Raw genomic sequence first — 16,519 nt, 5'->3', positions numbered from 1 at the left:
AGCTTCATGGAAATGTGGCTGGAACTACAGGTAGGGCGAAACCATGGGTAAATTTGTAATGCAAGGTAAATATTTTAAATTTTAACTCTAAAGGTGGTGTGAAATCATTACAGTTTTTTAAACAGGAGAATGTAATGAGCAAAGTTACGTGTTCAAATATTGTACTATCCAGTATGGTAACCACATGAGGTTACTGGACACTTTAAATGTGACTAGTTGGAATTGGAATAAGCCATTAATATAAAATATTTAAGGGATTTCAAATACTTAGTACAAAAAAATTAAAAAAAACCCTCAAGTGTAAAATATTTCAAAAGCTTATTTATATATTAAAATGACAATAGTTGGGGTATATTGAGTTAAAATATATTATTTAAATTAATTTCACCCATTTCTTTTTAGTTTTTATTGTGGTTACTACAATGAAAATAGTTTATTTGGCTCACTTTATATTACTATTGGAGAGAGCAGGTTTAGAAGATAACTCTGTCCCCAGATATCGGGTCTAGTAATAATTAATGTCGTTTTTAAACATTTGTTTAAAATCTTGCTTGGTGTTCACTTGTATTGACATAACCTTCAAACACGTAGTATCTACAGAACGTGTGAAGTGCAGTTAACAAGTTTTGCTTGAAAAAGTTTGTGTTTGGTTTGGTTTTTGTTGCAAAACTAAGGCTAAGAAGATGGTGGATGAAGAGCATATTCGGCACTGCATGCTTTACGAGTTCCAATTAGGAAGAAAAGCAAGTGAGGCTGCAAAAAACATCTGTAGTGCTCTTGGTCAAGATGCAGTTAGCGCCAGAAAATGCCAGCGTTGCTTTGAGAAATTTGGCGAGGGAAATTTTTCATTAGATGACAAGAGTGGTCGAGGCCGTGTGTCCAATTTTGATCAAGAAGCTCTTCAAGCTCTTTTGGTGCAAAGTCCTCAAATTACCCAACAAGAGCTTGCGACAACTTTAAATTGTTCACAAAAAACAATTTCCAATCAATTGCGTGCACTTGGCAAAGTCCAAAAGTTTGGAAAATGGGTTCCTCATGAGTTGACTGACAACAACCGTAATCAAAGAGTCACAATTTGCAGTTCGCTCCTCTCTCTTCAAAACCGTTTGCCGTTTTTAGAGCAAATTGTTACCAGAGATGAACAATGGGTGCTGTATGTTAATTTGAAAAGGTGGCCTCAATGGTTGGACGAAAATGAGGCTCCACAGCCCACGCCAAAACCTGACTAGCATGCGAAAAAAGTGATGTTGTGTGTTTGGTGGAATTTTAAAGGAATTCTTCATTATGAACTTTTACCATCTAACCAAACCATTACAAGTGCAGTGTATAGTGCCCAATTGGAAAGGTTAGCCCAAGCTTTAAGAGAAAAAGAACCCGCGCTGATTAATCGGAAGGGCGTAATTCTTCACCACGATAACACACGACCACATACTGCAAGAATCACTGCTGAAAAACTGCGCCAGTTGGAATGGGAAGTTCTCCCTCAACCTGCATATTCTCCTGATATTGCCCCTTCCAATTACCATTTGTTTCGTTCTTTGCAAAACTTTCTTCTTGGAAAAAAATTTAATAATGAAGAATGCCTCAAAAATGCATTGACTGAATTTTTTGCATCAAAATCACAAGAATTTTACAACAGAGGGATTAAAATGCTTGCTGAGCGTTGGGCACAAGTAGTAGAAAACAACGGCAACTATATTGTTGATTAAATTTTGTTGTATTGTTTAAATAAATTCGATTTAAAAAAAGTATTAGAAAACGACATTAATTATTACTAGACCTAATATATTGAAGTGCATAAAAATGGGTGCTGAGAGACCAGTTAGGCTGTTATCAAGAACACTTTTAATATCATTAAGATATTTCAAAGTATTTTAGGAGATGTCTTAAGCATTTTAAGAGGATTCCAAAAGAAAATAAATAAAAAATTAACTGAAAACTCCTCAGATAAAAATTATTTAATTTTTTTTATTTAACAAAGAAAAAAAATAAAATATAGCAATGTTTTGCTGCACAAAATCAAGTTATAAGTGACTACATCATATGCTAAACAGTATTTATGGATGTGATTTGAATGGCTGATAATAGAAAGAAAACAAAATGTTTAAAGCTTTTGCCTTTGTGTCTAATAGGTTTTATATCTGTACTTAATAATAAATTTTAATTTGTTTTTCATTTTTTCTAGTTTTATTGGGAAATAATTCACACACATTACTATATAAGTTTTAAGGTGTTGAGTATGATGATTTATTTGCATGTATTGTGAAATGATTAGCACAATAGGTTAGTTAACATCCAACATCTTAAAAAAAAATATATATATATATATATATATATATATATATATATATATATTATAGCTTTTTTTTACAGAGAGGAAGGTAGTAGGATAGAGTTAGAAATATCTATGAGAGAGAAACATCAGTCAGCCGCCTCCTGCATATGCCCTACTGGGGATGTGCCCACAACTAAGGTACATGCCCTTGACCAGAATTGAACCTGGGACCTTTCAGTCCACAGGTGGACGCTCTTATCTATTGAGCCAAACATCCGGTTAGGGCAACATCCAACATCTTATATAAATAAAATAAAAAAGGAAAAATAATATTTTATTAAAATTCTCAGGATCTACTCTTTCAACAACTTTTCTATATGTCACATATGCAGTGTTAATTATGCATCATGTTGTATATTATATTCCTAGTAATTATTTATTTTACATCTGGAATTTTGTACCTTTTGACTTCCTTCTTCTAATACTCCTTCATCCCATCCTTCCTCTGATAACCACAAATCTAATCTCTTTTTCTGTGAGTTTAGTGTTTATTGTTGGTTAGTTGTTTTGGATTCCACATATAAGTGAGATCATACAGTATTTTTCTCCTCTGAACTTTAATTGCAATCCTATAGCATACATATTCCTAATAAATTTATTTTTAGCAATTCTTTTTCATAAAGTCTCTTAAATGATCTTTATAATATTTAACTTATATCTCAAATAATATTGGAATTTACAGATGCAAGCCCCCATTTTAAATTTGTATATTCTCTCTAAATTGATTGGTGCAATATGCTTATCTATTTATATTAAAGCCTAAGCAACCTTTATGATGGAACAACTGGAAAGACCAGTCGCTATGATGCACACTGACCACCAGGAGGCAGACACTCAACACAGGAGCTGCCCCAAGTCCAGAGGCCCCAAACCCTGGGACAGGGAACCAGGTGTGGGTGGCGGCAGACACCCCTTTTCCAGGGATCTGAGGGTCAGCTTCCTCCTCAGGGTCAGCAGCCAACCTCCTGGGTCCCTCCCCCTGTGCCTCCCCAATTGCTCACAGCCTGCCCGCCATTGTGGCGGTTGGCCTCCCTGATCACCTGATTGAGGTGGGCCCCAAGCTGGGATGGGTGGGTAGCAGTGGACATGGGCAGTGAGGGAAGGAGAAGGTGGGGAGGCAAGAATTTGGAGAACCGCACAGTGGCGGCATGCAAGGTGACAAGGGAAGGAGGAGACAGGGAGGCAGGGAAGTGGGGAATCTGATCAGCCCTGATCACCTGCCAGCCCTAAGGACCCCACCATGCATGAAATTCGTCCACTGGGCCTCTAGTAAATATTATAATTGATTAACTATATTATTTAAATTTATAGTTAAGTTCAACATTTTTATTTGGCAAAGTATTACAAATGTATACTATGAAATATATTTAGTTATTTTGAACCACATAATTAAGTAGAAAATAATGATATTACTAATGAAATATATGTAAACTGGATTTGTTGAATAGCTTAGGAAATACATTATCTTATAACTACTGTTATAAGATTATATTTAGAAATTCTTATGAAAATGTTAGTGGGGTAATTATATATTATGTACTATGCATTTTGACATATTTAGAGAAATATGTTTTTATTTTATTTAAAAACAATTTTGTCAACCCATAACTTCAGGTGTTTCTAATGCACAGCCAGAATTAAGAACCAGTATTGCAGACTAGAGCTTTTCAAATACACTGTGCATGCAGCCTCCTGGGAGTCTAATTCAGTGGGTCTGGAGAGCCCATGGATGCTTTTAGAACAGGCGGTGCTGATGTTACTGGTCCTGGGAAAGGCACTTTGAGTATGAAGGTCCTTCCAAGACAAGATTCCCATGAAATCCTAAAATGATTACCAAGCAGTTAGAAGCTCTTTGTCCAGGGGAAACGACTGCTTTTTGTATCTTTATTTATTTTTTTAAATCTCTGAATGTTCAAGGAAAAAAAAGAAAGCTGCCAGTAGAACTCTACGTCCTTCATGCCAGTTCCAGAGGGAGCAGCCTAGGGTGGGAAGAAAGAATCGGCTCCCAAACTCTGTAAAAAGCTTCCCTTACTCCTATCCCCCTTACCTCTGCCTTTGCTATATTTAATCTTACATATTCCGGTTTATTTTGTTGTTCTTGTTCTGTGCTGTTCCTGCCACACCCCTCTCCCTTGTACTCTCCCCCACCCCAACACCACCATCTGTTACCCCTTCCAAGCCTGAGCTTAGGTGAGGTGCAGCTGGCTCCCACTAAGTGACTGCAGCTGGGTCACCTGACAGGCTGAGTCAGGGGCCAAAGGCTCCTGGACCAGTGAAGCCAACCCCCAGCTGAGGAGAAGCTCACCTTTGACACCAGTGTCCCTCCCTGAGTCCCAGGTGAAGGTGCTGTGCCCGCACAGGCTGCCCCACCTGCATCCACAGTGGAGTAGGCCCGGCCAGGCACAGAGACACCTGTGCTGCAGGGCTGCCAAGGCCTCAGCCGGAGGGGCAACCTCCTGCCTCAATATTTTAATGATAGTGTTTTTATTGATTAGCCATACAGTATTAATTTATGACCAAGTTACAGAAGAAACTGCGTTATTGTTATTTATGATACCAGCAGTCACAGCTTAATAGATATTGATTAACCAATCATTTAATAGTAATTTTACCGTAGAGAATTGATCATTCTACTTCTCCTTAATTTTTCGATCATTTACAAGAAGTACTTTTATAAAAGCAAACATAAACTATCAAAAGTAACACAGTTATAATGTGCGTGTGTTTGTGTCCATGCCTAGTACATAGTATATTTCTAGTATCAATAGAATTGCATTCATTTAGACTTGTACAAATATTCATCAATGTATGTACTACAGCAAAATAGTTATTTTATTTTGACTTATTTAGGTAGGAATCAAATTTACTTCAAAAAATTAATGGCAGTTATTTTTTTCTGTCCTCAATATATAAGCAGAAGCCCGAAACATATATTTATTACTGTTAAATTAGGATTTTTGTATATTTTTAATAGAACATTTTATGAAAATATGTTGAGTTATAAAATAAGTAGTTTGTTAAAACATTTATTAGCATAATATATGTCACTGGAAAATTACTTTAATTTTGTATGATAGTGTTTCAGGCGTCTTCAAACTGCGGCCCGCGGGCCACATGCGGCCCGCAGAGGAGTCTGATCCGGCCCGCCAGGTTTTTTGGGCAGTGAGCGCAGCCAAGGTGTTACAGTAGGAATTAGTAGTTCATATAGTCCGGCCCTCCAGCTCTCTGAAGGACCGTGATCTGGCCCCCACTTTAAAAAGTTTGAGGACCCTGATTTAGAAAGTGACCAGCAGTGATTTCTCTAAGATCAAATAGAACTAAGCCTTTTTACATTTCTTGACCTTTGGGTGTACATCTAGCATAGGAACCTTTTTTCTAGGTTTTCCAATTCCTATAAAAATATACTCTAAAAATAACATGGATTTAAGCAAAGATAAAATCAACAACACTTTTCATCATATAACTTCACTCATTTACATTTTAATGTTCATGGTTTTTGGTGAAAACTTAGTCATCTGCATTCCATTTTTATGTTTTTTGCCATATGCATATAGCATATATAACTTATTTATTTAATATTTCTCTACTCACTTTGTAACTAATTTAAAATTTTAAAGTGCATTTATTTCAGTATAATAAATAGCAAAGTTATGTGACTAAAAAGTCCTCACTGCCAATTCAATATCAACAAGCTCCCAGACTTAAGGTTTGGTGAACAGGGAGACTTTATTCAATCAAAACAAATCAATTGTGAAACAGTTCGTTTTTTTTGTTTGTTTGTTTGTTTTTTTAATATATTTCATTGATTTTTTACAGAGAGGAAGGGAGAGAGATAGAGAGCTAGAAACGTCGATGAGAGAGAAACATGGACCAGCTGCCTCTTGCACACCCCCTATCGGGGATGTGCCCGCAACCAACATACATGCCCCTGACCAGAATCGAACCTGGGACCTTTCAGTCCGCAGACTGACGCTCTACCACTGAGCCAAACCGGTTTCGGCAACAGTTCGGTTTTTAACAGCATGGAGATGGAACAGCACAGCTTGGCACAGGCGGTTTGAGGTAGCCCACACCAGGAGGCTGCAGGGACACAGCTCCCACAACACAGCTCTGCTCAGACAACCCAGCTCCACTGTGCCCAGCCAGACAGCTCCTCCCCACTTTACAGCTTCTGCCAGGGAAACACAGTTTTCAATGGAAACTGAAAGTGTCCTCCAAGAGACAGAGGGGAGATTGACGTAGAAGTTTCCACACCTTGTCCCAGATTGGTCCATTCCTATGCAAATGAGACCTCCAAATATACAATAGTTTGCTTGGTCCAAATATCTATAGCAGTATCCTCATTGGTCAGAATGGAGCCATTCTGATTGGTTGGTGAAATGCAAATGCGGATATAGCTGCACAGCTCTGGTTGAATGGGGAAAGTCTCGATCTTATTGGCAGCATTTTTATCCTAGGAGCTCTCTCAGAAGGCTGGAGCACAGGACAGCAGGCTCAGCAGGTTACTCTGTGGCTTTTCACAGTGTGCATGAGAGGCCTCTGTAAGCAACGACTGCTGGACTCTGGTTATAAATTTGGGCTTGATTAACCATATGGAGCCCTTCTTGGCAGATATATTCTCCTCGGGGTCAACACTTGTTTGCCATAATAAATAAAAATGATTAAAAATAGAACAATATAATTATCAAAACAATATCTGGATCTTGCTTGCTAAGGTCTCTGAATATAAGGCCAGCTCTCATTTTGTTAAAAGGGTTTTTTTAGCCCTTAAGAAAGGTATTAAAGATACCCAAGCACCACCCTGGGACTTTCTCCTTGAGAGTCCAGAAGGACTGAGGAAGAAATGGAACATAAATACATTTTTAACAGCGTGAATCAGTGTGAGTTAGGGCCATCTCTCAGGACTCCACAAACGATTTCCTTTTCTGCTCGTTATGGACATCCGCACCCTGATAAGCACAGCTGTTCTGTGTATGTGTGTTTCCGGACATCCCCACACTGATAAGCACTGCTGTGTTGTGTATGTATGTTTCAGATATGCATTTAAACATTCACTACCTTGAGTAAAATGTGAAGCCACCTTTGTGTTACTAATTTTGAATAATTTAATTCATTAATATTAACATATGTTGACTTTTCTGTGTATGGAATATGTGACATTAAACTCTGATATTCAAAGTGTATTTCATTAAAACATGTTGTACAGGTAAAAATCAAAGAACTCTAACAATAATAAAAAAAAATTTTCTATTGTTACAGCTTGCAGACCAGGATTCTATAAAGCATTTGCTGGGAACACAAAATGTTCTAAATGCCCTCCACACAGCTTAACCTACATGGAAGCAACTTCTGTCTGTCAGTGTGAAAAGGGTTACTTCCGAGCGGAAAAAGACCCACCTTCAATGGCCTGTACCAGTAAGTCTATATTTTGTATTTGGAAATTCCATTTCAGACCCTTTTGGTTTCTATTCTAATATTTTTAAAATGTGGATATACAAAATCCTGTACCATCAATGCTAATTGCCTTTGATAACAGTCAAGGAAAAAGTTTCTCTTTATTATCAGTAGTTTCTAACTCCTTGCAAAGAATGTGTTTATTCCTCAAAATTCACATTTATCCTTGACATGCAAATACCAAATACTGGTTTGAAGTCCTGTAAATTGTCCCTAACCAGTCTTTAGGAAATTAAAGTAGTTTAAGGCTACCTGAGAATTTATAAGCAAAACTTCTCTACTTCGCTTCCCAGTTTGACCATTTTTTACACAGTTCAAGTTAGGACTATCAAGTTTTCTATGTGAGAAAACTTTCCCAGGGGACAATAGCCATTGTGCTACTGATATGATAAAAAAAAGTTTTGACGTGTTTTTTTTTTACATTTTTCTTTAAAGGAAGATATTTCTGAGTTTGTTTACATTTCATCTCTCATTCTTTCTCCAATTTTAGGATTGGAACCAATAGATTTAAATCTAAATGTTAAGGTCATTTTAATACCTACACTGAGAATTTTAAATTATTTGTATTTATAAGTATTGTAAAATATATGTGCATTGTAAAAATAAAAATGAATATATGAATGCATCCCTAGGCTATGCAAAAGTAAAATGTCACATCTTAGTTATAAAAAAATCTTGTTAAATACATGAATAAGATAGTATAGTGACATTTTGCCCATCTTTTTGATGAATTAGTGCCAAAATATTACTTATCTTGTATAATTCCTTAGAGGCAAAAATATATTGAGAATTATGTAATGTGACATATTCCTTAGAGGCAATAGATATGTCCCATTTTTTTCACTAATAGTTGGATTTGTTTGTATTACTACAGACTTTCATATAAAATATTGTTATGAACACATTTAATAAAAATGCAACACACTCATTAACAGATATAATTCTTACTTTTTTGTAAATGCTGAGACACTACCTTATTCAGATATTTGTAGCCTGGGAAAGTACTACCTTGACATATTTTTCCCTAAGGAAATATTTTAAGTTTATAAATAGGAAAAGGAAAATTCTAAATATAATTTCTCAAGTGCTGTGGAAATCGTTTTGAACAGGTAGAACTTGCTATTGCTATACACAGGTAGCCCTTCTTTCACAGTGGGTGGATATCATTATATTGTACAAGTGGCCCATGCACAGGTGCGGGGGTGGGAGGTTCCCTCAGCCCAGCCTCCACCCTCTCCAATCGGGGACCCCATGGGGGACCAACAGGAATATGGCTAAAACTAGCAGTCAGACATCCCTCTCTCAATCTGGGACCACTGGCTCCTAACTGCTCACCTGGCTGCCTGCCTGATCGCCCCTAACTGCCTCTGCATACCTGCCTGATCACCCCAAGTGCTCTCCCCTGCCAGATTGATCGCCCCTAACTGCCTCTGCCTGCCTGGTGGCACCTAACTGCCCTCCCCCGCCAGCCTGATTTCCCCTAATGTCCTCTGCCTTGGCCCCCACCACCATGGGTTTGTCCAGAAGGAAGTCAGATGTTCAGAAGATGGCCGGTGGATCTGGTCTAATTAGCATATTACACTTTTAGTAGTATAGATATATGGGATAGGATTGCTTAAATGGGGTAAAGCCTTTTTCATCAGGAATGAAAGAAAAAAATACATAATCCCTATATCTGGACTGATAACCAGCCATATGCACTATACTGCCAAACCGCTTTCTTACCTCTTACACCAAACAGCTGTTGCCCTTGAAACCCCTCCTTAGCACCTTAGATTCTGCCTTCAAAGTTCACCCAAATTTGGTTCTGATTTGTCAGTTTCTATGCCAGTCAGCATCAAAAGCTCTGTCCCCTAGGCAGCCATTGGCTCCTCCTCACAGTTCACCCAGATTTGTTTCTGATTGGTCAGTTCTAAGCCAGTCAGTGTCTCTGGGCCTATCAATGGGCCTGGTGAGAGAGGCGGGGCTGATCAGCAGCCACCCCAGGCTGCTGGTGAGTGGGCAGAACTGCTGAATTTTTTTTTTTTTGGGGGGGGCGGGAGAGAGAGAGAGAGAGAGAGAGAGAGAGAGAGAGAGAGAGAGAGAGAGAGAGAGAGATGGAAAGAGAAAGAGAAAGACAGAGAAAGGGGTGGGGGGGCTTGGCTGCTGGTGAGGCCTGTAGAGTGAGCTGCTGTTCAGACCAACCTCTCTCTTGGAGAGGTCAACAGTTTTTCCTGCTAACCAGTCCCCACCCACCTGAGCCTGCTGCACACTCAGCCTGGCATTCTCTAGTCCCTTCAGTTGTTTTGGACATTCCGGACCCTGGCTTTTTATATATATATAGATTGTGGATAACATATTCCAGCTTACGTAGATGGTGGAGTTTGAAATATTTACAGTACTACCAGGCAAGTATCTCTCAAATCCTATATCAGAAAGTGAATGAGCTTCTTATGTGAGTGATAGAAGAGAATATCTTCACTTTATTTTCTTAGATCATAAATATACAGTTGAAAAGCTGAAGTAATATATTGGGTCTTATTACTATTACCCTTTAGTGAGGTAGCAATATAGTTAGTTTGCAAGACTTAACAGTTCTTCGGAGCGAGAGACTAATTAAGGAAATAAATAGGAATGCAACAAGGTCTGTGAACCTGGTAAGCTAGTCAGTTAGTCATTGTTGATTCAGATATGTGTATTAGCAGCTTAATGTTTTATGTTTTCTGGATTTTCTTTCATTTAAAAAAATCTTTTTTTATGCTTGGTATTATAAATTATGTGCTTGTCTGCCTTAGCTATACGAAGTGCAATTAAAAAAAATTAATTCTGGTCATTGTTGGCAGTGCTTCAGGCAGAGAACAGCATTCTGTGTTGCCATCAGGTATTGCCACATGTACCAGTTAATTATGCGGATTTTGTAATCAAATGAGTTTGACACACATCTTCATCCATTGTAATTGTTGGTCTTCAAATGTTTTTGGTTGATCTGGACGTTCTTTGTCTTTTGCATCAAAATCATCGCTTTTAAAGTGTTTAAACCAGTGTTCACAAGTATCTTGAGATGGTGCATGTTCACCATAAGCTTCTCTAAGTATTTAGAGCACTTTTCAGCAACACTTTTCTTCAAAATAAAGTGATTAATTAAAACTTCCCACAAATGCTCTTTTTTTGGCATGAAATTTAACATTTTTAAGTGTAAAAATATCTAATATCTATGATATTAAGTTTTGCAGTTTTGTCATATGAAATTTTGAAGTTTTCTGTCAATACAACAAAATATCATACATATCAAATTGCATATATATCACCATATGAGTGACTCCAGATATTGAAAAAAATCCGCATCATTAACTGATATACCTGGTAAAGATAGAACTCCCCCCAAAAAGCTGAAAACTTTTGTCAGTCTCCTAGTCCAGTCCTAAATGGCTCCCCCTCAAGGCTTTTCTCTACTGCATCCTTGAAAACTTCTTTGTCTTATTTTAGCAAAGACTTAAAATAGTGTGTTGGTAATTTGCTATCTTTTAGAGTCAAATTATCTGAGTATAAATCTTGGTTTTTGTGGTTACTAGGTATGTCACCTTGGACAAATTATTTAACTTCTATTATCTTCAGTTGTACCTGAAGATAATGATCATAACAGTACCTAACTCATTCTTTTGTTATGATGATTAAATAAATTAATATTTAAAAAGTGCTAAGAGCAATACCTAACACATAGTAGGTATCTGATGTCAGCAAAGTTTTTGAATTACATTCTGATTAGATGAGAGACCCTTGTTGTTATTGCAGTGTTCAGGAAAATGGAGACACATAAACTCCAAAGCATCATAGCTCAGAAAAATAAACGGATTAGATTATTGGGGGGGAAAATCAGGAAAATGATAAGTCAGGAGGTCATTGAACAACTAAACAATTAGACCCTGGTCCTTCTTAAGGGGACAACTGGGATTTACCAAGACATGGTCCTTTTGAAGCTTCAAATCAATCAAATAGTCAACCCTTCTCCATTAACCACAAACAATATTCAAATTTTAATAACTCCAGGCTCCCTTGACTTCGACATCACATGTCTACATATTAGCCATTCTTTAATGCCTTTACTACAATAGTGTATTATATAAGAGTCAGAATTTGGGTCAGGTAAATAGTCAATCCCATCACTTTCTGATGATTTTTTTTTTGTCAGTCTAAGCATTTGAAACTGTTTTCAGAGAATTTTTCAGGGGTTTAAAAGGAGGTATTTTTCCCCTTAGTATCACGGGCAGGGAGATTTTGAATGTATGAGCTTAAAAGAAAATAAGGTAGTAAAATATTGGGAATGACTAACCAGGAATTTTGGCTGATAAACAGCATAGTAAGGATAGAGTTCATATATGTATTGTGTATGATTATAGAAATGATGTGATTTTAAGGACTCCAGGGATGTCATCCCCTGCCTCTTAGTGCTATCAACAACCCTTAAGTTTCTGGTACAACAATGCATGTGATTTCACCATTAAGATTTCTCATGAACAAAATAAATAGGCAAACAAAAAAGAAACAAACTCATAGATACAGAGAACAGACTGGCTGTTTCAGAGGGGAGAGGGATTGGGGGGCTGGGTGAAAAAGGTCAAGGGATCCAGCAGAACAAATTGGTAGTTACAGAATAGTCACAGAGATGTAGATTACAGCATAGGGAATATAGTCAGTAATATTGTGATAAATATGTATGGGGCCAGGTAAGTTCTTGAAGCAGCAGGAGGACCACTCTATAAAGTACATGATTTTCTAGCAACTTTGCTGTACATATGAAATGGATACAGAATAATATTGAATGTAAACTGTAAATTATATGTATTTATATATATAAAACTTTAGAGTTTAATAGCCCTGGCCAGTTGGAGCATTGAATATTGCTTTCTCTCCCTCAATACAGAGATATATATATATCTTTTTCATTTCATGATCTTGAAACATGGAACATACATAATTTATTTAATAAAGACTTTTGTTAATATTGCTTTCTTTTAGAACAGTTTTAGATTCACAACAAAATTAAGAGATAGCATGGAGATTTCCCATGTACCTCTGATATTCATAGCTTTCCTCATTATCAATATCCTCATCAGAATGATACATAGGTTACAACTTATGGATCTGCATTGGCACACCATAATCACCTCAAGTCCATAGTTTACATTAGAGATTACTCTTGGTTTGTACATTCTATGGATTTGGACAAACATATAAGGACAGGTGCCCATCACTATAGCATCACACAGAATCTTTTCACTGCCACAAAAATCTGTGCCCTGCCTATTCCTCCTTTCCTCCCACCAACCCATAGAAACCACTTACCATTTTACTGTCTCATTCATAATACAGTATGTAGCCTTTGTAGACTGGCTTCTTCCACTCAGTAATATTTATTTAAGATTCTTCCACATCTTTTTAATGGCTAGATAGATTACTTGTTTTTTAGTGCTGTCTGGGTGTACCACAGCTCATATATCCATTTACCTACTAAGGACAGCTTGGCTGCCTCCCAGTTTTGGCAATTATGAATAAGCTGATAAATGTGAATGTGAAGTTTTTTGTATGACCTAAGTTTTCAGCTTCTTTGAGTAAATATCATGAAGTGTGACTGCTGGATTATCTGGTAAGAGTATGTTTAATTTTGTAGGAAACCACTAAATTATTATTTTGCATTCCCACCAATAATGAATGAAAGTTCCTGTTGCCCCACATTCTTGCCAGCATTTGATGTTGTCCGTGTTGTGTATTTTGGCTATTTCTAATAGGTGTATAGTGATATCTTGTTGTTTTAATTTGCATTTCCCTGATGACATGCTGTGCAGAGTGTCTTTTCATATGCTTATTTTCCACCTAAGTATGAAATTTTTGGTGAGGTCTCTACATAAAGATTTGTAGATGTTTCAAAATGTTGAAACAAACAAACAAAAAGATGTCCCATAATCAGAGCTAATCTCTTGAACAGTTATGTTGGTGGTGGTGGTGAGGTAATCTGATCCTTTAACTTTCTACTGCCCTGGCTATCATTCTTAATTTCCTCTTTTGATTTTTTTTTCCCCACTAATTTCTGGCTCACAGTCTATAAGTAGACTCAAACTTCTATCAAAAAAAAAAAAAAAAAAATGCTCCCAATCCAATATTCTTTCTCCTCCAAAACACATCTTGGAAAAGCAGTCTTCATTGGCTATAGCTACTTCTTCACTTTTAATTTAATTTTCATTCTACTGCAATCAGATTTTTCTTCCACCACTTCAACTATAACATATAAAAAAACTTCACCAATGATCTTATTTGCCATTTGCCATTAGAAACATTTTTGTCCTGTTACAACATTTATTTTTTATTACTTCCTTTTTTCTTGAAACTACCTGTTCTCTTTCAGTCTAAGATAGTGCAATCTTACCTCACCCTCTTAATTTTTCACCATTGTGTTTGTCCCTATTAGTGGGTTCTCTTCTTCTGCTCACCAATTAAATGTTAATTATTCTCATATCCCTTTCTTTGCCTTTTTATCTTTTCACATGTTCTCTTCCTCAAATGGCACAAAATCTTGATCATATTTCCACTTCCTCTACCTAAATTTAATGGGTGATGCCTACATTTTATCCTTATCCCAGTCTTCTCTCCTAAGGCCCAGAGTGTTCTAGCATACTAATTATGGATCTGACAACCTATTTGTCCTATGGACACCTGGCTGTATCTCCAGCCTTCTGTTACAGGATTCCAGGGCAGGAGGAATAGGGAAACAGGCAGGAAAGTTAAAACAAGGCCAAACAGTGTGGGCAATTTGAATCCAGATTGTAATTATTTTCAAATGGTTAAAAGCTTTCCTAATAAGAGAATTCAGAAAAAGGGGTAAGGAGAGAGGGGGGGAAAAGGGCAGTTTTACTCCCTAAGTAGTGTAGCCAGCAGTCTCAAGGCTTGGCAAGGAAGTCTTACTTCCAAGATGTTGAGGTCGTTCTCATCCTTAATGCCAGAACTTTCTTCTCCTTGAAATGCCCTCTATGCCTGAACATGACTGTTTTCTTTTTGTTATTCAGACTCAAATACCAGTTCTTAGGACAGGCATTTCAAAAATAGAATCCCTCCCAGTTACTCTTTGAAAATATCAGATTTATTTGTATAATTGCTTCTTTGTTTATAGTCATCCAACCCACAGTAGATTGAAAAGGCCATGAGGTCATGGATATTCTTTCTTTATTGTATCTTTTGCACAAATAATAGTACCTGGCTGATCCTAGGCATTAAGCAAAATTTAGTGAACAAATTAACTAATAATTTCAAGCTCAATATGCAAAAGCCAATTTATTTATTTCTACCCCAGCTTGCTCATATACCCCTGGTGAATCTTTATCCACCTATCCATTCAAGCTAATAGTTTAGATTCATAAATCTTCCCAACCTCAACATGTTCAAGTGGTCACAAGTCCTATGAATTCTACTTCTCGGCATTTCTTCAGTTCATTCTTTCCTGTCAGTTCCTAACTCTATCCTTTTAGTTAAGGCCCTCAACTATTCCTTAGATTAATTTAATAATATCTCGGCAAGTCCCCTTCCTTGTCTTTCATCCCTCAAAATATTCCAAACTATTAGGAAATATTGTTGCTAAAAACACAAACAAAACCTTGATCATATTTCCACTTCCTCTACCTAGTCTTTCAAAGCCCAATATTGTAAGAGTTAATTCAAGGACATATAAAGTCTAGCCCTGGCCTGTCTCAACCTCTCCAACTTTAACTACATTAGGGTCTCTCTCAAATAGTCCTAATACACAGTTGTACTAATGGTATACTTCAGAGTTTGGGTCTTCTTGATTTTTAAAAACTCATGTGTGTATACAGCTGGCATGACTCAGTAGTTGAGCGTTGACCTATGAATCAGGAGGTCATTGTTGGATTACCTGTCAAGGCACATGTCTAGGTTGCAGGCTTGATCCCCAGTTTGGGACATGCAAGAGGCAGCTGATCAATGAATCTCATCATTGATGTTTCTATCTCTCTCTCCCTATTCCTTCCTCTCTGAAATTAACAAAAATACATTTTTAAGAGTTCATTCTTTTTTGCATTAACTGAAAAATATACAAAGAAATTATAAGTAAGAAATTTAAAATGAAATACTGAAATGTTTTCTCTAGTTTCTTAATCTACTTTATAAACTCTTAACTTTATTTCTCAGGTGACTCATTAATGTATGTTCTATGGATGAGCTGTGGAGGACTCTCCACAATATCAAGTCTGGATCAATTAGGGCAGGAGACCCTGCTGCCTGCCAAGTCTGTTATCAGAATAACTGTCTAAGGCTTTTGCAGGCCAGAAGGGAAATTACTGAGGTTGAAGAAACAAAGGAAAATAAGAGTTACTAAGAAAGTGCTTGTCAAGCAGAAAAGGCAGAAAGCATGAAAAGGTCAAGAGAAATGAAATGAGGGTTTATATATGGATGCATGAAAAGTTAGGCAAAATATCATTCCATACTCATAGCATTTTTATTTTGATGTTTCTCTTGTGTTTAAATCCGTAGAATTTTTTAAAGCTACTGAACAGGTCCTGGAAGATTAATATATTAGACAAGCATTTGTGCTACCTATTTAGAAATGTTCAAAAAATAAAATGTCACTCATATAGGTATATAATTCTAATGCACATCAGAATTTCTTTTTTTTCTTTTCCTTTTTTTTTTGTCATTTAAATATGCAATCAAGTACCTTGTGTGTAAAAATAGTATTTTCAAACTTCA

General features: G+C 36.8%; 1 protein-coding gene across 2 annotated transcripts in view; it reads left to right on the top strand.

The window, feature by feature from the left end:
- Positions 1–16,519, top strand: part of EPHA6 (EPH receptor A6) — an 874,394-nt gene that overhangs the window by 335,628 nt on the left and 522,247 nt on the right. For both annotated transcript variants that reach the window (XM_036445896.2, XM_045584048.1), the window contains one exon: positions 7,595–7,750. In XM_036445896.2, the coding sequence (XP_036301789.1) occupies positions 7,595–7,750 (156 nt within the window). The remainder of the gene's footprint in view (positions 1–7,594; positions 7,751–16,519) is intronic.

The sequence above is a fragment of the Pipistrellus kuhlii genome, unplaced genomic scaffold, assembly GCF_014108245.1.
Source record: "Pipistrellus kuhlii isolate mPipKuh1 unplaced genomic scaffold, mPipKuh1.p scaffold_m20_p_2, whole genome shotgun sequence".
In the NCBI taxonomy this organism is placed as follows: domain Eukaryota; kingdom Metazoa; phylum Chordata; class Mammalia; order Chiroptera; family Vespertilionidae; genus Pipistrellus; species Pipistrellus kuhlii.
Note: the sequence above shows the minus strand (reverse complement) of the source record. Positions and strands in the feature narration are given on the sequence as shown.